We start from the raw sequence: 21399 nt of genomic DNA, 5'->3' as shown, positions 1-21399 counted from the left end.
ATATGCTGTTGTCCAGCTTTTCTTCTTTATACATTGTAATGACTACATTTCTTAAAATTAAGCAAAAAGGTACTTGTTTACTTTAATATCTTTATCACATACAATAACCAAACATGTTTTGCTATATATCATACAATTTATCTCATAAAATGTTTTATATAAACACTGTAAAGAACAAAAATGTCTCAGTTTTTTTTCCTTTCCCTTTAGTGCCCTTCCAAACACTAATGACATGAAGTAAGGTATATGCTTTTGTCCCCCACAAGTTTAACAGTCAATAGAAGTCCAAAATGTCCACTTTTCATGTAAAGCAATATTTCACAGATATGATTGATGCTTTACAATCTCACATTTATTTACTAATTTCAGTGTTGCTGGCCATCTTCCTGTTCATTTCCATTTCAAAACCCCAGGCTCTGGTTCAAATCAAAGTAAGCCAGTTTCTTCTTGTCAACTCCTGTGCTTTTTCTATCTATTTCTATCTCTCTCTCATTTTCCTTTGGAACACTGGAAAATGTTTCACTGGCAAAGTCTCTATGAGCTTTATTATTAAAAGACTGAGAAACAGAGACCCTTCTGTCTCATGGCTCACTTTTTGTTAGACAAACATTTGCATTTCCTCAGCCTGTTCTGCATCAAAAATTAGTTTGATCCTCCAGGAAAAAATATTCTGAAGATAGCTCGATACTTGAATCTCACACCTGCCTCTCAACATTCCCTGACTGCTGTGATAAATGTGCTTCTCTTCTCTGTGTTGTACAGTGAATAATCCTTTTCCACAAACATGCTACTGTTCCCAATTTTTAGTACTTTGCTTTTCTGTCACAATTTTGTCAGGATCAACTCTTTCTGCTGGTATTACTGCATCTTTACGAATATAGATTTGGCTGCTTTCTCATGGCCAGGTTTTGAGCATACACTCGATGTGCCCTTTCAATTAACAAATTTTACTGTGGAATACCAGTCCAGTTGCTTATTTGTGCTTCCAGTTTCTTTGGTACAAAAAAATCTCAGGTCTTCCCTGTGTGATCTGCACTATGGTTTTTGAAACAGCATTTTTTGAGTAGTCTCATACTCAGCTAGCCTTTTATTCATTTCACCCGCTGATTTTTGTTAGTTTTATCAATTCATCTCAATAGCTGTTTAAAGTTTCTTTCATTTTTATTTGAGGTGATAGACTCCTTCAATGTTTCATTTATTTCACAGGAGATTACTAGGCTACTGACCCGAGGGCATTTCAAGTCTAGAATTTTTTAACAACAGAGAAATGCTAATCAATACCCAAGATTGCATTTAGTAATGACTGTCCGTGTCCAAGAGGGTTGTGGGTGCTATCCCTGGTAAGAATTTACAGTGCCCCATTGTAAGTAGCTGTGAGCACATTTCATTTATTTTTCCTCTAGACTACTGGAAGTCATGTCATATATCAAAGCTGGAGCTTAAACTGCTTTTTACTGAACAGCTGCAGGATTCTTCCCAGTCATTCTCTTCAGCTTTTCTGGTAGATTTTTTAAGTCTCTAAATTTTTTTTTGTGCAACACTGAGCAAGTTACTTATCCATACCAATGGTCCCTGGTTATCTCTGAAAACAGACTTATGCCAATAGCGTTTCTCAGTTAATGCAACTGCTACAAAAACACGAACTTTGAACAAAGTGAATCCGCTTAGGCTGAACGCTTATCCAATTTGCTTTATTAAAATAAAATGAAGCTTTTGAAATTTAAAATACGCTTTTCGTCCTAAAACAATATTTGGATTTCTTCAGACTAACTGACAAACATCTGCGTAATTAAAAGAAATTGTTTAAATAACAAATTTTCGCACCATGAAAATAGTTCATGACAAAATTTCTTAAAGTGAAACTTCTGATAGCACTATTAAAGCAGTAATGATGTCAGTATAACTATTAAAAATACATACATTTATTTATTAAAAAACAATTAAAAAGTGCCTTACTTATATTATGAATTTAATATACTGAAAAAATACTAAAAATAATCACAAACTGAATCTTTGTATTATTAATAAAATTTAAACAAAATTTGTTTATATATGATTTAAATTATCTAAGGAGCGATACTATGAATAAATTATTTGAATAAATAGATGAAAATATAATCATCAAATGAATAAATAAATAAATAAATAAATAAATAAATAAATAAATGAATAAATGAATGATGGTGCACAGAACTTTGGAAAAAGGCTACATGTTATGACATATATTCATGAATGGTGATTGAACCATAAAGATAAATTCTCTCTTTGGATTTTTTTATATATATTTAATTTTTAATTATTGGTTTTAATTTTAATCTTTGATTTTTATGTGATATCAATATAAATTTTTATTTTTATTTTATATATTTTAATAATAAAAAAATTGATTTTCTATAACAAAACTTACATGTTTTGTTGTTGTTGTTAAAAACTTTTGATATAGAATGAAAGCAAAAATTAGGGGATTAATTAGTAAAAATGTTTAAAATTATATTCTACTTCAATATAGATTATCTATCCAGACTTCGTAATTTTAAAAGGCACATCAATGAACATTTGTCATTCAATCCAGGGTTCGTGAAGACATTGAGTCGGATTTGCCATAATAATTCACTTTTCTCCAGTAATAGGTTGAATGGTCCCCCTCGAATATCTTGTTTTACTTGATGGATGACTTTAAAACAAAAGTTGTGTTCAGGAAAATCCATGACATGCCTTGCTAGAGCGTTTTCTTCTTTTTGTAGGTTTATACTTCTTAAGTGTTCATACACTCTATCTCTCAACCTACGCTCTGTCTTACCAATGTAAAACGACGGGCAAGCTTGACAATTAGCCACATAAACAACTCCTTTTGAATTGCAATTGTATTTCCCTCTAGTTTGGATTTTAATTCCATTGATGTTTACTGATGTTCCTGTAATCATATAATGGCAGTATGAACAGTTACCACATTGACCCATTCCTCTCAAAATTATTGTTGAATTAGCTTGAATGTTTCTTTGGAAAATGTCTTTGAAGTTGGAACCTTTCTTCCATACAATTCTAGGTTGTGAGCCTAATTTAGATGCCAAAAATTGATCTTCATTAAATAAATTCCAATTCTTCAAAATAATTGCTTTAATAGTAGCAAAATCCAAAGAGAAACATATAATGCAAGCTAAATTGTATTTAAGAGGATGCAACTGATCATTAATTCTAAGATCAAGCTGGGTTACTTCTACTAATGAAGAATTATGATGTTGTTTCTTTAATATAGGTATAAAGTAACCATTTAGCCTTTTTATATTAACCTCTTCTATTATAGGATCCAAAAATTGGGTTGGGTATTGTATATTAAGGAACATATGTTTCAATTTCAAACATTCCTGATCAAAGTTCTCATCTCTAGTGATCATTCGTGCAGCTCGAACAAGCTGGCCTTTAACTACAGATTTTTTCTGATGTAAAGGATGTGCACTATGAAAATGCAAAAATTTGTTTGAATGACATTTTAGGACGAAAAGTGTATTTTAAATTTCAAATGCTTCATTTTATTTTAATAAAGCGAATTGGATAAGCATTCAGCCTAAGCGGATTCACTTTGTTCAAAGTTTCTCAGTTAATAAATAAGTGATGCATAAATAAATACATTGAAAGGAAAACAACAAAACATGTAAGATACAGTCTGTTGTCTTTGCTACAGGAGCAAAGATTCTGACAGCAGATAAGGGATAATCTATCTGTTCCTAATTATCTAATAATTTACTTCCCCATCACCATCATCAGCCTTGCCATGTTTTTTTTTTTTTTTTTTTTGGAAAATGGTTATGTACCTAGACTTAACAATTACTGTTGTGCCCTATTCAACCTTCTTTTCTTAAGGCTACATGGTAAGCTCTCTCAATCTCTCTTTATATGGCTTCTGATGCAGCTTGTACATCATTTTGTTTCTTTCCTCTGAATTGCCTTTATTCTGTCTATAGGTATATTGTTTGGATCTCTAGAACCACATATAGTACTGTAAATGACGTCTTGTCACCTGTCTGTTAAAACAGACAAAAGCTTATCATTTCCAAATGATGAAGCTTCTTATATCTCACAATATTCCAGCTGCCTCATTTAGAAATGATAAGTTATTGTCTGTTTTAACAGACAGGTGACAAGACGTCATTTACAGTACTATATGTGGTTCTAGAGATCCAAACAATACAGAAAAGTAGAAACAAAACATTAATCATTTTAAGTCTACGTGTCTATAAGCTTGTCACTGCTCGATTTTTAATACATTGCTGTGACATCCTACTCTGTTACCGTAAGAAGGTCCATAACATCAAGGGAAAGCTATTATGATATCACACTGGGAAAGAACATTTCTTACCTTCTATAATAATGCAGTTAAGAAATACAAAATTAACAAAAATATTTTGCTTTATGTCCAAATTCTGTATTTACATTTCAGTGGAAAAGGCATTTTTTTAATATCAGAAAAGGTGCAACTGAAACTGAAACTAGGTTATTACCTTTCTGTCTGGCTGAAATAAAGCAAATGAGAAGTTTATATTAGATTTGTACAGTAAAGCAGGTAAATGGTGAATTCTTACCTCTGTTTCAGCTGTTGCTGCTGCCTTCTTGACAGGGAAAAAGTCATCCATGCGAGCCTGCCTTTTTATGCCTGCACCTGTTGGCGTGGCTAGCTCAGCAGGCTGCAAAGCCTTTCTCAGCTTCTCAAGTCGACTTCGCACTCGACCCTCCCTACAGAGATGGAAATGCAAATAGTCAGTATATTGTTTGAAGAGACCTACATCTATGATACCTCTCTGTGACCTATATTAGACATAACTGTGTGGTCAAATTCTGTGCATCACGAAGTTTACAACCACAAACAAATAGGTTGCATGCTGTACTAAGAATATGTGGATCAGAATCAAATCAGAAATTTAAAAGGTAGTGGAGTAGCTTTCTCTGTAACAGAGATATCTTAGTATACATAAGAATTACTTACAAGCTAGCAAGTGTTTGAACTTCACTTACCAACTAAGCAGACATACAAAAATCACAATGAAGCATGCAAATAATAATTCATAAAGTATTGTGAAAAAGGTGGCATCAAGAAAATTCAGTGCTATGTCCAAGGAAAAAAGTAGATAAAATTTAACAATACACCAGAATTAATACTTTAACATAAAAAAGTGGAAGTGTTCACAGATAAGCATAATATTTTAACATTATAATCAAACTGTCTGGTAAGTACTGAAAATGCTGGCCAGTGTTTATAGAGATGAATTGCACTTTTGCACAAGTGTCGAGCAGCTAAGCAGCAATATGCAGTAATACTTCAAATATTCATTATGGTGCATGTAGTGCTTAAGTGCAGCTAGTGACACTTTTGGGTTGTTAAATGAGAACCAGAGCAGAGCAGCATAAGTGGAGATGTACAGGGAAAGCCATATCCCAAAAATGCAGAAGCCTTTCTATAGCCTTGTCTCACCTTCTCATGCCATATTGTACTATCTTGTAAGCACACAAAACATGCACTCACAGACCTAGACGTCTGAAATATAAACCACTGCATGTATTACTGAGGTATTAGTGAGGCTGCATGTGTTACAAAAAGATCACATTGGCTTATACAGCCATATAGTATTTGCTGTTGTCACGTGAGAAGAGTAAGAAGGGAGAAATGTTCAGTGTTTTGTATAATATTTTTTCTTTAGAAGCAGAATCCATCTTGTTTCAAAATGGATCCTGACAGCTTAGGAATGTTTTGAGTTTTTGTCCACTGTCTTGGCATTTCCTAAGTACCAACATGGAAGATTGGAATTTATGCCCAATAAGGAAAGACACAGATAAGGGGTCTGCAGATTCTCAGTAAGCAAAACAATGCAGAGGTTTTTAGTTTTAATTTGACAATGGCTATAGTCTGATAGATAACAAAATGTTTTGCTCAGAATTCTTTTATGATATGTAATTATTTCAGTTTCTCTGTTCTGGGAGTCAAGTCCTTGATTGCTTTATCCATGCATATGTATTCTTTTACAATAAAGGGCATCATTCTACCCTGCTGAACTGCATTGCATGAAGTTAATTTCAACCTTAACAGCTGGTGCAGTGACTCAGATTTTGAGCTGTCTGTGAGGTGTTGTAGTAGAAATCACCTTTTCGGGCCCTTATTTGACAGTTTTATTTGGTAAAATGGCCTGAGCTCACTAAAAATGATGCACTGCAGTTTCCTGAGGGTTTAACTTTTGATAAGGCTATTTTAGAAAATCTTAAGAAGAAACTTAAACAGAAAGGAAACAAAGTACCTGCCTCCTGTTGGTCAGCTTTTAATGACTGGCAAGAAGAATCTAAAACTAAGGAAAAGGAACCTGTACTTAGAAGTTAATTCTGCAAAGTTAAAAATACAGCTACAGCTAGCTAAAAGAACCATTAATGCATTACAAAAATTAGAAGGGAACAATTTGCTTGGTAATTGGGGACTTTATCCTTAAAACTGTTACAGAAATTACTGACTCTTCTGACAATGACTGACCTCCAGTTCTTTCTGCTCCCCCTCCCCCTTATGCGGACCATCCTGCATCTTATGAGGCAGATAACTATCCCTCTCCAGAGAGCTGTCAATAGGGGAATAACTTGAAGATAGCCCCTCTGCTATTTTCCCCGATGTTTCTACCTCTCAAGTCACTTCTAGTACATCACTCTACCCTAAAAGTTCTGTTTATAGTACCAGATTCCGGCAACAGTGACAACAATAACAACAACACACTGCTATAAATTTTGATCAAATGTTAATAAGAATAGCAAACAAAAGCAAACATTTCTAAAAAAGCACAGACTAAATGATGTAATAAAAGCACATCCTCTAGCAAAGTAGTTGTCCTAAAGAGGTTTAAAAGGTTAATTACCCAGTTTCCAATAATTATTGATGGAAAAAGAGTATAAGTGGAAACCATCTCCCAAACAAAGTTCCAAGGATGCATCAACTACGGATTATCCTCTGAGGATGATAATACCCTCACCACTCCCTCACAACCTAATTCTCAAATTCACCCTTTGAAAGAGGTACCTAACCCTGCAGCAGCCTAGGATGATGATGATGACCCCACTATAAGAGTGGTCCCCCATGGACTGCAGTTGATTTTCAAACTATTTTAAACACTCACCCTAACATTTGAACACATTCAGCAAAAATGTGTTAAGATTTAGAATGACACGTGCAGTTGCAAAACCCTACAACTGAAGATTTTCAAGGCTTCCACTCCAGATATTTTTAGGAAAATATGGGAAAGTCAATTACAGGTGACACTATTCCAAAAATACAGATGAAGGATTTTTAACCATGAGAGACAACTTGTTAAAAACAATAACTATAAAATATCCTCTTGCCCCTACTTGGGCATGAATCAAAGTTATTGTACAGAAGGAAAACAAATCTACTGATGCATACTTGCAGCATATGCTAGATGTGTTTGAGACTTTTTTAGGACATCCAGAACCTACTGAAGGGGCAGCAGCCAGAGGGCTGTCAGCAGCATTTGTACAAGGCTTATTGCCACCCACACAAGATCAAAGAAAAAAGGTTTATTTAAATTGACCCAGTTTAGGTATACATGAAATTGGTAATCAAGCAGATAATACAGTCAGAGAAGAAAAGGAACAACAAAAGAAATGAGTGGATAATCAACTTCAACAATCTGACACCGATTCATTTGGAAGGGGTGGGGTGGGAGAAATGGGAGGAGGGTAGAGGTAGATTTAGATTCTTCCAACAACAACCCCAAGTCAATTTCTACAAAATTTTCACCCCTTACTTCACCTCAAATCCAGCAGTGGGGAACACGTGCCAGTCTTTCTTTTAATTATGGCCAAAACAGTCATTGCCGTAATGAGTGTCCCTTTCTCCAACCAACAAATACATCCTTTCAGTCTACCAGTCAGCCCAGTGTCCAAGCCCCACAGCAGGTTGGGACAGAGCCTCCAACTTTAAACACCATTTGGTAGCTACCAACATGGCAGCAGGATAAATAGGACAGCTATGAACAGAATACTCAGCTATTTTTCTTGGTACCACTAGACCACGAAGGAAATTCTCCCCCCAGACCTCCATAATTTAGTTGAATCTACTAGTCCCTCAGCAGAACCAGTTCCATCCATGCCTCTCCCCACTACTTACCACAGAACAAACCTGACATAATGGATGGACAGTTTCCCACCATTTCTCCAGCCAGCCTGATGGAGATGGGCTTCTTTAGGCAATGTAGCAACTGTCTCATGTACACTGACAACCCATTACTCCTAAAACACACTAATACAATATGTGAGAGATGAATCTATACTGTAAATCTGGAATCAATGCTCTGTCTCTCATGAAACAGCAAATCAGGTGCCAAATGGGTTGTCAGCACACACACTTCACATCTTCCAGAAACCAACAACAAAACACATAAACCCACATAAGCGGAGGTACTCACTAGAAGTATACCAAAAGAACAGAGACCTCCCAAACACAAACCGTCCATACACAAAGCAGTCCCAACAGCATCCACTACACACATAAACACACACATCAGTGTCTCACCCAACAAGCCCCCAAGGCAAAATACCTCAAAACCAAATGTCTTGATCATAGGCGACTCCATAGTGAAACACAGAGATGTCCACTCACCAGGCTGGACAAGGAGAAGGTCACAGTCAGCTGCCTGTTAGGTGTCAGGATCCACCAAATCATGCGCACACTCAAGTTTCTTAACAACAAGTACTGTTATGACTCTGTCATAGTCCATGTTGTAGTGAATGACTTGAGATGTATCTCACTGGACTATATGAGAGAGACATGACTGAGCTTGTTGATTATGTGTCCCAGGCAGGTATGTCTCTAGCCCTAAGCAGCATTCTACCTTCACCCAGGATGATCCCTCACTACAAAAAATAATGATTGACTTTAACAACTGACTTAGCTTCTGGTGTCAATCCAGGGGGAATCCAATATCTATCAGCCTGGGACAACATGGTTGCAAGGCCATGCTACTTTGCCAGGGATGGTCTTCACCTGTCACCTCTTGGGTTTTAGTTACTGGCTAAGGTACTTGCCTCCCCCATACTGCCTTTTTAGGCAATGTCATAACAAAATTCATGACGTAAAAACATCTTCTAGAGACAAACCCAAGGTTATGCTGCTTAATGCTAGGAGTCTAAATCAGAAACTGCACTCACTGGAAGCATTCCTTACTTTGGAAGATACAGATGTCTTTGCAGTATCAGAGACATGGCTCAAGGTCGCAGAGAGTAACACAGCCATACAAGGCTACAATGTCTACCACACATTCAGACTGCAAAATGAACATGAAAGAACCAAAGGGGGAGGTGTATCCATCTTCATCAAAGACAAATACACCGCAAGACTGGTTAAACAGTATGACTCTCTAGAGCTACTCCAAGTCCAGCAAATTGGAGGATAGACCCCCCCCCCTCCACATCATTGTTAGATATAGGTCCCTCACCATGAACCAGGTAAACTACACTGCCTACCTGGACCTACTTGAGTCACTCATAATACAGCCGAACACCCTAGTCATGGGTGACTTTAACTATCCCTCCATTGACTGGGCAGCATATATGAGCACTAACACGCTCACCCTAAGGATCCTGGACTTTGTTGACACAAATGCTCTGCAACAGATAGTCAGCACCCCACAAGGAGCTCAAATATCCTTGACCTAGTGCTCATCAACATGGAAGATCGCTGCACCATCCCATGTGTAGGGCCCTCTGGTAAGGTCAGATCACACATCTGTTTCACACAACTGACCACCCCCCCGGAGGAAAAAAGGTTATAACATTTCTCCAAAGCAAACTGTAGCCTATTAAGTGATGACATAAATAGTTTCAACCCCCCACTGAGCACCGACAGGAGAGTCTCCCATTCTGAAGAGTACACTAATGCCTTATATAAACACCTATATAAGTGTACAGACTCAGCTGTACTTGAATATATTAAATCAGGATCCTCACAAAAAAGCAAACCACACTGGTGGACATCCAGCATAAACAGGTTACACAACAAGAGAAAGAACCTGCTAACTAAGAACAAGAAGGAAAGGTCTCAAAATAGGAAAGACACCCTCCACAGACTGAATAAGCAAATTACACATTTTGTTAAGTCCTCCAAAGCTAACTACAGCACTAAATTAGCATCCCTGGCTAAGGATAACCACAAGGCACTCTATAACTACATCCAAAATCATAAAGGGAGGGCTTAGATTTGTGCCAAACTAGTAGTGGACAGTACCACTCATACAGAACCTGTGAAAATTGAAAACCTGCTAGCAGACAGGTTCAGGGAAAACTTCAATCCACTGTCCCCACCAATCATATCCTAAAATATACCTGTCACCAGTCCTCTACCTATCTCTAATGAGTAGTTCTTAACCGCCCTCTCCAAGGCAGTCTAAAAGAGGAGTTGGTGGAAAGTACAGTTGTGTACACCTACCATAAATGTAGAGTTTGAGTGTATTTACTGTTGCAGTCATCACACTTGGGTTATCTGCCTGCAGGTAGCCCTCAGTCGGCCCGAATACCAGAGCCTTGGGATTTCTGCATTGGATGCTGTCACCTCTTCCATGACGTCAGGTCATCAGGGGTATAAAGCATTCAGCTGATACCATTACATCAGTTTTTCTTGCCTCAGTTGTTAGGAGCCCCCAAAATAGGAAGCAATTACATGGTGCGGAACACCTCCAGTAAAAAGTAAATACCATAAGATATGGCCATAAAGAGGATAGGTAGAACGTATAGAAAAGTCAGGGGTCTGGAGGGAGGGTAACCAGGACTACAACAGTGAATACACTCGAACATCTACATTTATGGTAAGTGTACACAACTGTACTATGTTCTTCGTGCTTCACTGTTGCAGTCATCACACTTGAGTTGATTCCCAAAGCTGAGGAAGGGTGGAGGCAGTCAAGAAGTATTAGGGCTGGCTAGCAGGCCTTGTAAGACTGCTGTGGCAAATCCAGCTCTGGATTTAGAAAAGATAGGTAAGTGGTAATGCTTGGTGAAGGTGTGTACTGAACTCCAGGTTGCAGCTTCCAGGATGTCCCTGGTAGGGACTCCCCTGTGAAATGCTGTAGAGATTGAGGTAGCCCTAGTGGAATGAGTTCTGATCCACTGTGGGGTAGGTTTTCCATGGTGTTTGTAGCAGAAATGGATGCAGTGTGCTATCCATTTGGAAATGGTTTGCTTTGAAATGGCCTTGCCCTCTGCCCCTGTAGCAAAGCTGACTAGCAGCTGGTCAGATTTTCTGAAAGGTTTAGTACTGTTAAGGTAGAACCTGTGCTGTCTGTGCACGCCCAAGGAGTGCAGGATCGTTTCCCCTTTATTCTGAGAATTAGGGAAAAAGGTTGGTAAATGGATGGATTGGTTTACAGCCACACTGGACACCACCTTGGGCATAAATGATGGGTTAGTCCTGAGGGAAACCCTGTCAGCATGGAAAATAATGAAGGGTTCCACAGCCATTAGTGCCTGTAATTCACACACTCTTCTTGCTAAAGTGATGGCTAGAAGTAGGGCTGTTTTCCAAGAGAGGAATTGTAACTGTGCTGCAGCAGCAGGCTCAAAAGGGGGAAGTGTGAGCTTCTATAGTACAAAGTTAAGGTCCCAGGCAGGGGTGGGAGCTCTCCTCGGGGGGCTTAAATTGTTAGCTCCTCTCAGGAACTGTTTGATGAGAGGGTGAGAAAAGAGAGGTGACTCAGTATTGTAATGAGTTGAGATGGCAGAGGCATGAATCTTAACTGATGAGAAGGATAGACCTTTGTGGAGCAGCTCTGCTAGATAATCTAGGATTTGAGGTAAGGTGGGCATGGCTGTGTCCTTTCCTTGAGACTTTTATGAATAGGATTTCCTAGTTCTAGGCCTTCTGGCCTCCAGAATGACGTCCAGCACCTGTTTGCTGAGGGTCACTGGTGGTGTATTCAGAGGATAAGCCAGGCTGCAAGGTTTAGGGTTTGCAGCTGTGGATGCAAAATCTGTCCCTCCTGCTGGGACAGCAGGGAGGGGTCTGATGTAGGTGCCAGGGTGGCACTGCTGTCAGTCTGCATAGGAGTGGGTACCAGTGCTGGTGTGACCAGTCTGGGGCAATAAGGATTATACTTGGTCTGTCCTATTTGATCTTGAGTAGTATTTTTGAGAGGAGGGGCAGAGGGGGAAAGGCATAAGTTGAGAGTTTTTTCCATGAAAAGGATAAGGCATCCACTTTCCACACTTTGCTGTGAGGATTTCTGGTGCAAAATTTGTGCACTTGTTGGTTTTGGGGGGAGGCAAAGAGGTCCACCTCTGGTGTCCCCCACCTGTGGTTTAGAAGTTTGAATGAGTTGATTTCCAGTTTCCACTCGTGTGAGTCCAGTATATTCCTGCTTAAGTCATCTGCCAGTGAATTCTGTTAGCCAGGCAGGAATTAAGCTTGCAGGTGCACTTGGTGGATAAAGGCTGTGTTCCACAGGGCCATGGCTAACCTGCAGAGTATGTAGGAATGAGTTCCCCCTGCTTGTTTATGTACCACATAACTCTGGTGTTGTCTATCTTCATCAGGAGTTGTCCTGGAAGGATAAGGTATTTGAAGGCTGTCAGAGCATTCTGTACAGCTAACATTTCTTTTTGATTGATATGCAGGGGAATTTGTCCTGGGCTCCATTTGCCTTGAATGCATTTGCCTGCCATGTGAGCCCCCCATGCATAGTCTGACGAATCTGTTGTCAGGGTTTGGGTGGTGAGGTTGAGTGAAAGGAAGTCCCTTGTTGTGGTTGCATGCCTCTGCCCACCAATTGTCTTACTGCACAAAACTTATTAATTTCTTGTAGTAGTACCACAGAACTGTACGAGAAGCTCTTCGTCAACCACCTGACCAGCCCTGTCACCAACTGTGACCCAGTGAATGGGGTTATGTTAAAACTTTCCAAAGAAACAACTGCTTGAGTCTGAAGTGGAAAAGCCCTTTTCAAGTGCTGCTCACTATTTATGCTGTGCAGGTTTACCAGTGAGGAATCCAGCTAGCAAGTACGGCTGGTGCTCGGCAACCAAACTGCTATGAACAATATTAAGTAAAAAGCCAGCACCTCGAGTGGTTCCAATACATATACTTTATTTGTACAAGAACTAGACCGGTTTCAGCTATTCAAGCTTTCATCAGTAGTTGAAAAACACAAATAAAGAGCTGCTCCTTATATATCCATAAGAAAGCTATGACATCACTTCCTGTCAAGGAAGAAAAAACAATGATTATGTTGCAGTTAATAATAAAAAATAAAAAGATTATGATACATATAAATGACATGCAATCAGTGTGCATAGATATTAGTTGTCCATCAGAGGCTGTACCAAACCATCAATAATGTCAAAAAATATGAGATAAAATGTTACCTTAATGTTATAGAATGGATGAATGTTGTATGAAAATTAGGGGAGTGAACACAATGGGACGTAGTCGGTGATGTTGATATCCATAATAAATATGGGTTCCACTATAAACAAAAGTCTGGTTCAATAAGAAAAAACTGAGAATGGTAAGTGCATTGAGAGTTTGTAAAAAATTATTTTACATTTTGTCATTAAGCCCAGGTGGGAAAAGCCCACCCAATTTAATTATCCATCTTTTCTCTTTATTGTTAAGGATCTCATGCCATCCTGTTTTAAATGCCCTATTTCCAATGATATTATCAATGATGCAAAAAGAGAATTTAGCCGTAGGATGCTTTGTAGTGTGTCTATATAAAGCATTTGTTGATCTGCAATTCCTGATATCTCCCAAATGTTCTGCTATCCTGATACGGAATTGTCTGGATGTTTGGCCTACATAGAAAGCCTGGCATGTGCATGTAGCTAGATAAATAATCCAGTCAGAACTGCAGTTCCCAAAAATTGTCATATCATGTACCTGGCCAGTATTCTTGCTTGTGAAACTTTTGGTTTTGAATATGTAGTCACAAAAACTGCAGTGGCCACAGGGATATGTGCCCACTAATTTATCCCCTGTTAAGGTTCTCTGTGTAGCAGTGTTGTCATACATAATATTCCTTTTATAATGAGAAAAATGGGAACCCAATGTTCTGCCCTTCCTATAAGAGAAATAACAACGTTCTCCTAAGTAGCCCTCCAAAAGAGGGTGGGATGTAAGTATATTCCAATGTGTATTGATAATGTTGATGAGATTGTGACCATTCCTTCCATATGTGGTGATAAATCTACATATGTCAGGATTGTTAGATCTGGCTTTGTTCTTATAGATTAATAGTGACTCCCTGGGTAGTGTTGTACTCCATTTTGCAGCAGAACTGATGGCATCCCGGTGGTATCCTCTAGCCAAGAATCTTTTAGTCAGATCCTTATGATGTGTATTTAGATCCTGTTCAGAAGAACATATTCTTTTGATTCTCAGAAACTGAGATTTTGGAATGTTCTTGATAATGTTCTTCGGATGGAGACTGTTGGCATGTAGTAATGTGTTGTATTGTGGAAACTTACGATGAACAGATGTTTTGAGTGTATGATCCGGTTGTCGTTGTAGATGGACATCCAGAAAATGAATGTCATTCAAATTATATTCCACGGTGAATTCAGTCCCCCACATATTTCCATTAAGATGTTCCATGAATTCTTGGAGATATTCCGGACCTCCTTTCCATACAAGCCAACAGTCATCCAGATATCTCCTCCAGATGTCAATTTCGGGTAGATACACATTATGCAATTCATCATAGATTATATGTTCTTCAATGTACCCCATGTACAAGTCTGCATATATGGGCGCAAAAGAAGCCCCCATGGCCGTACCTTGTATCTGCCAATAGCAGTCTTGTTGGAAGTAAAATACATTTTTAGTTAGAACATGTTCAGCCATACATACAAGTAATGTGTTCATTCCAGGGGGATAAATGTTGGCTTTGTTTAGCCAAAATTCCAGGGCCATCAGTCCTGCCCAATGTGGAATGCTAGTATACAATGATTTCACATCCAAGGTGCATAGAAGCCAACCAGGTTCAAGTTGTGAGTTAGAAACAATTTGTAAGAATTCCGTTGTATCCTGAATTCTGGCTCTGATACAGGGTAATAATGATTTCAGTTTTTCAGTCAAAAACATGGACAGGGGTTCCGTCAAGGATCCAATCCCAGATACAATGGGTCTTCCTGGTGGTTTATCGATGGATTTATGAATTTTTGGCAATAGATATAAGTATTGTTTAGCAGGATCCTTAACCATGAGATGTTTTTTGGTATTGGTAGAAATGATCCCAGTATCAACTGCTTCTTGTAAAAACTGATCAATTTCTTGTTTAAAGGCGGGTGTAGGGTCCGTACTCATTTTCATGTAATGATGATGGTTGGACAGTTGTCCATTAGCCTCATCCCGATAATAATCGGCGTCCATGACAACAACTGCACCCCCTTTATCAGCAGAGAGTATGACTATATCCCTGTTGTTTTTAAGTTTTGTTAGAGCAAGTTGTTCACTGTAAGAAATATTGTTTCTTGTATTGTCAGATCTATTGAAATGAAAATGTAAATCCTTCATGACCGCCTGTTGGAATACTGCTACGTATTTATCCATAGGGGGTTGAAAGTAGATTTGTGGAATCTAAATTCAGAAGATCTTTGAGAAATATTAGGGTTATCCTGTTGTTTGAAAAATAAGTTTAAATTAATTTTCCTACAAAACTCTAATATGTCAGCAACATGTGAGCTTTCGTCAATGAAGAAACCAGGAATAAAACTCAAGCCTTTATTCAATATAGAATATTCATCTGATGACAAAGTGTATTTTGAGATATTTAACACATTTTGGTTGGATTCCACTATTTCACTACTGACTGAAAGAGTTCCTCTAGACTTTTGACCCCGATGCTTTCTCCCTCCCCTATGTGTCCTGCCCCTAAAGGGCTGACCATACTTCTACCTCTTTTGTTATGTGGTGATTCACTCATACCGGTTGATTCATTATCTGTTGTGGAGGACTCCTCACCAAAGGTGTTACTGGAAGATCCTGATTTTTTGAGAATTGATCTCGGTCTTTTCTTACGCACAAAGGTAAAACTCTTGGTCCCTTGGGCGAATCTCACACCTTTATGGGATTCAAATTGTCTACCCTTACTATAATCCTCTTTATCCCTAGCAAACTTATGTAATTTTTAGATTTAAGATTATTCTCCAATGTGGTCAGTTCTTTGGATAGTTTATTCAGACTACTTTGAAATTGTGAATGATTTTCATATTGTTTTAAATTATAACATGTTTTTTCAACATCCAGAGTATTGGCATGAACTGTCCTTTCATAAAAGGATGTCAGTACATTAACTAATGCCATAGCGGCTTCTTGCTGTGCTATTTGCCAATCCCTGATTAATATGTCGTCCGGTGCACCAACAAGTGGCTGAATTTTTGATCTCAATCCTCTTGGTGAGATCTTTTGAGTCTGATAAGCCTTAAATAACTTGTGGTGCCAAATGTTGGTTCTTAATATTTTAATTTGTTTACCTAGCTGATTAAATTCAGACACACAACCGTCAACTGGATCCAATATGGGTAAATCAGTGGTATTCGAGGAACTAATACCAATACCGAATACTTTGAGGTCATCCTTGTCCGCACAAAGGCTGGATAATAATTTCCCAAGGTCCATGACAATAAGTTGTTGTGTTGAAAAAAAATTATTTGGCTAGGTATATGGAACAATTCAAATTGTTGAAAGAAAAAAATAGTAGTCTGAACAAAACACCAATACACTGTTTGAAACACTTAACAAAAAATAAACTGTGTGATGGATTTACTCAAGGGTACCAAAAGGTTCTGTATAAGATGAATACTCAAGGAATCAGGACAAACAAATGTAGTTTCTAAAGCAGACTTGTATAGTCACACTGCCTCCAGAGATTCATGCATTGTACAAAATAAGGATCTCAAAATTTAAGAGGCAAATATGTCTGGATGGTGAGTAATTCTATTGTAGCAATGTAACTACAAAAGAATCAATGATGTGAATTCCACATCAGTTGAGCTATTAATGTGGTGGAAGGTGTCTCCCTCAGGATGTTGTTAAAACCTAGACAATGTATTCCTTCCTTGAGAGAGTTGTATCTAGGTTAGTTGTTATTGGTATGCTAGTATAAAATATATGTACACATGCACAACAAAGTCAGCATGAAAAGATGTTCAATCAAAACAACATCAACATGTAGTATTGTTAAGGACAAGCTTGATCTGAGCATAAAGCAAACAAAAATTATAATGAGCTCACTTGTAGTTATAACCCTGATAAATTAAGCAGCATTAATATTATTGTTGGTATAGTCAAGGTTGATGCATAATCATGAGATTATTCCATACATAGGGACAAAAGCCCAACATAATATGTTTGCATTAGATCCCTTCAATATAGTTATATATGGAAATGTAAAGAAAATCATAACCAAATATCATGCCACAATGTAATTAAGTCAGAATCAGCCCCAACCATACTATGTAACCTAAATACAGTAGTAGAGAACCACCATTCCTATATATATATATATCTGTCTACATTAATTCCAATAGATTCTTATCAATAGCCAAAGAAATCTGTAAACATACATAAGTTTTGGTGAAAAGCCAAGGTTATAGTTCCCATAAAGAATCACTTCACATGACAGAGAAACAAATCCAAATAATCTTACAAAAATAGCTACAAAAGCGTAATGTCCACTTAATAAAAAATTTTGGTTAATAATGTTCCTGTAGGTCCAATATTCCTGACTTGAACCAACGAAAAAGAGGAATGATATGTCCAATAATATAGATGCTGTATATATGATAGTTATTCTGGCATAGTAATGCGTAAATCAAACCACTGTAGAAATCCCAAAGAGCCAAATTCATCATAGATTATATGTTCTTCAATGTACCCCATGTACAAGTCTGCATATATGCAAGAAGCCCCCATGGCGTACCTTGTATCTGCCAATAGCAGTCTTGTTGGAAGTAAAATACATTTTTAGTTAGAACATGTTCAGCCATACATACAAGTAATGTGTTCATTCCAGGGGGATAAATGTTGGCTTTGTTTAGCCAAAATTCCAGGGCCATCAGTCCTGCCCAATGTGGAATGCTAGTATACAATGATTTCACATCCAAGGTGCATAGAAGCCAACCAGGTTCAAGTTGTGAGTTAGAAACAATTTGTAAGAATTCCGTTGTATCCTGAATTCTGGCTCTGATACAGGGTAATAATGATTTCAGTTTTTCAGTCAAAAACATGGACAGGGGTTCCGTCAAGGATCCAATCCCAGATACAATGGGTCTTCCTGGTGGTTTATCGATGGATTTATGAATTTTGGCAATAGATATAAGTATTGTTTAGCAGGATCCTTAACCATGAGATGTTTTGGTATTGGTAGAAATGATCCCAGTATCAACTGCTTCTTGTAAAAACTGATAAATTTCTTGTTTGAAGGCGGGTGTAGGGTCCGTACTCATTTTCATGTAATGATGATGGTTGGACAATTGTCCATTAGCCTCATCCCGATAATAATTGGCGTCCATGACAACAACTGCACCCCCTTTGTCAGCAGAGAGTATGACTATATCCCTGTTGTTTTTAAGTTTTGTTAGAGCAAGTTGTTCACTGTAAGATATATTGTTTCTTGTATTGTCAGATCTATTGAAATGAAAATGTAAATCCTTCATGACCGCCTGTTGGAATACTGCTACGTATTTATCCATAGGGGGTTGAAAGTAGATTTGTGGAATCTAAATTCAGAAGATCTTTGAGAAATATTAGGGTTATCCTGTTGTTTGAAAAATAAGTTTAAATTAATTTTCCTACAAAACTCTAATATGTCAGCAACATGTGAGCTTTCGTCAATGAAGAAACCAGGAATAAAACTCAAGCCTTTATTCAATATAGAATATTCATCTGATGACAAAGTGTATTTTGAGATATTTAACACATTTTGGTTGGATTCCACTATTTCACTACTGACTGAAAGAGTTCCTCTAGACTTTTGACCCCGATGCTTTCTCCCTCCCCTATGTGTCCTGCCCCTAAAGGGCTGACCATACTTCTACCTCTTTTGTTATGTGGTGATTCACTCATACCGGTTGATTCATTATCTGTTGTGGAGGACTCCTCACCAAAGGTGTTACTGGAAGATCCTGATTTTTTGAGAATTGATCTCGGTCTTTTCTTACGCACAAAGGTAAAACTCTTGGTCCCTTGGGCGAATCTCACACCTTTATGGGATTCAAATTGTCTACCCTTACTATAATCCTCTTTATCCCTAGCAAACTTATGTAATTTTTAGATTTAAGATTATTCTCCAATGTGGTCAGTTCTTTGGATAGTTTATTCAGACTACTTTGAAATTGTGAATGATTTTCATATTGTTTTAAATTATAACATGTTTTTTCAACATCCAGAGTATTGGCATGAACTGTCCTTTCATAAAAGGATGTCAGTACATTAACTAATGCCATAGCGGCTTCTTGCTGTGCTATTTGCCAATCCCTGATTAATATGTCGTCCGGTGCACCAACAAGTGGCTGAATTTTTGATCTCAATCCTCTTGGTGAGATCTTTTGAGTCTGATAAGCCTTAAATAACTTGTGGTGCCAAATGTTGGTTCTTAATATTTTAATTTGTTTACCTAGCTGATTAAATTCAGACACACAACCGTCAACTGGATCCAATATGGGTAAATCAGTGGTATTCGAGGAACTAATACCAATACCGAATACTTTGAGGTCATCCTTGTCCGCACAAAGGCTGGATAATAATTTCCCAAGGTCCATGACTATAAGTTGTTGTGTTGAAAAAATATTTGACTAGGTATATGGAACAATTCAAATTGGTGAAAGAAAAAATGATAGTAGTCTGAATAAAACACCAATACACTGTTTAAAACATTTGACAAAAAATATAAACTGTGTAATGGATTTACTCAAGGGTACCAAAAGGTTCTGTATAAGACGAATACTCAAGAAATCAGGACAGACAAATGTAGTTTCAAAAGCAGACTTGTATAATCACACTGCCTCCAGAGATTCATGCATTAAACAAGGTAAGGATCTCAAAATTTAAGAGGCAAATATGTCTGGATGGTAAGTAATTCTATTGTAGCAATGTAACTACAAAAGAATCAATGATGTGAATTCCACATCAGTTGAGATATAGATGTGTTTGAAGGTGTCTCCATCAAGATGTTGTTAAAACCTAGATAATATATTAATTCCTTAAAAGAGTTGTATCTAGGTTAGTTGTTATTGGTATGCTAGTATAAAATATATGTACACATGCACAACAAAGTCAGCATGAAAAGATGTTCAATCAAAACAACATCAACATGTAGTATTGTTAAGGACAAGCTTGATCTGAGCATAAAGCAAACAAAAATTATAATGAGCTCACTTGTAGTTATAACCCTGATAAATTAAGCAGCATTAATATTATTGTTGGTATAGTCAAAGGTTGATGCATAATCATGAGATTATTCCATACATAGGGACAAAAGCCCAACATAATATGTTTGCATTAGATCCCTTCAATATAGTTATATATGGAAATGTAAAGAAAATCATAACCAAATATCATGCCACAATGTAATTAAGTCAGAATCAGCCCCAACCATACTATGTAACCTAAATACAGTAGTAGAGAACCACCATTCCTATATATATATATATCTGTCTACATTAATTCCAATAGATTCTTATCAATAGCCAAAGAAATCTGTAAACATACATAAGTTTTGGTGAAAAGCCAAGGTTATAGTTCCCATAAAGAATCACTTCACATGACAGAGAAACAAATCCAAATAATCTTACAAAAATAGCTACAAAAAGCGTAATGTCCACTTAATAAAAAATTTTGGTTAATAATGTTCCTGTAGGTCCAATATTCCTGACTTGAACCAACGAAAAAGAGGAATGATATGTCCAATAATATAGATGCTGTATATATGATAGTTATTCTGGCATAGTAATGCACGTAAAATCAAACCACTGTAGAAATCAGAATTGCGACCCAAACTGTCCCAAAGTAGTTGTAAACCAAAGATTCAAACAGTTTTCCTGAAAGTTCAGACAAAAGCAATCCTTAAAAATTCTTCCAAAGTAGTAATCCAAATCATGCAAAAAAGTGTATAGTTGGAAAAACGCTGATTCACAGAAGAAAAAAGTGTAGAATGTCTAGGCCCAAGATACATACACTTAATGAAAGCCGAGAAAAGTGGATTTTTGACATGAAGTGTTAACCAGATGCTCTAAATACAAATTATTCAGGTCCCACCAAGCTTAATAGACCATGTTTGCATTCCCCGAAACACAAGTGCATAGATGTTATTGGTAACAAAAAGAAATATCCAAAAAATGGAATTCAAAAATGCACTTGGATTCTCACAA

General features: G+C 37.4%; 1 protein-coding gene across 3 annotated transcripts in view; it reads right to left on the bottom strand.

The window, feature by feature from the left end:
- The window catches only part of LOC122798472 (flap endonuclease 1-like), a 444201-nt gene that overhangs the window by 34184 nt on the left and 388618 nt on the right, over nucleotides 1-21399 (bottom strand). For all 3 annotated transcript variants that reach the window (XM_044067423.1, XM_044067425.1, XM_044067424.1), the window contains exon 10: nucleotides 4581-4731. In XM_044067423.1, the coding sequence (XP_043923358.1) occupies nucleotides 4581-4731 (151 nt within the window). The remainder of the gene's footprint in view (nucleotides 1-4580; nucleotides 4732-21399) is intronic.

Source organism: Protopterus annectens, chromosome 3.part1 (assembly GCF_019279795.1).
Source record: "Protopterus annectens isolate FY-2018-M chromosome 3.part1, PAN1.0, whole genome shotgun sequence".
Taxonomy (NCBI): Eukaryota; Metazoa; Chordata; order Ceratodontiformes; family Protopteridae; genus Protopterus; species Protopterus annectens.
Note: the sequence above shows the minus strand (reverse complement) of the source record. Positions and strands in the feature narration are given on the sequence as shown.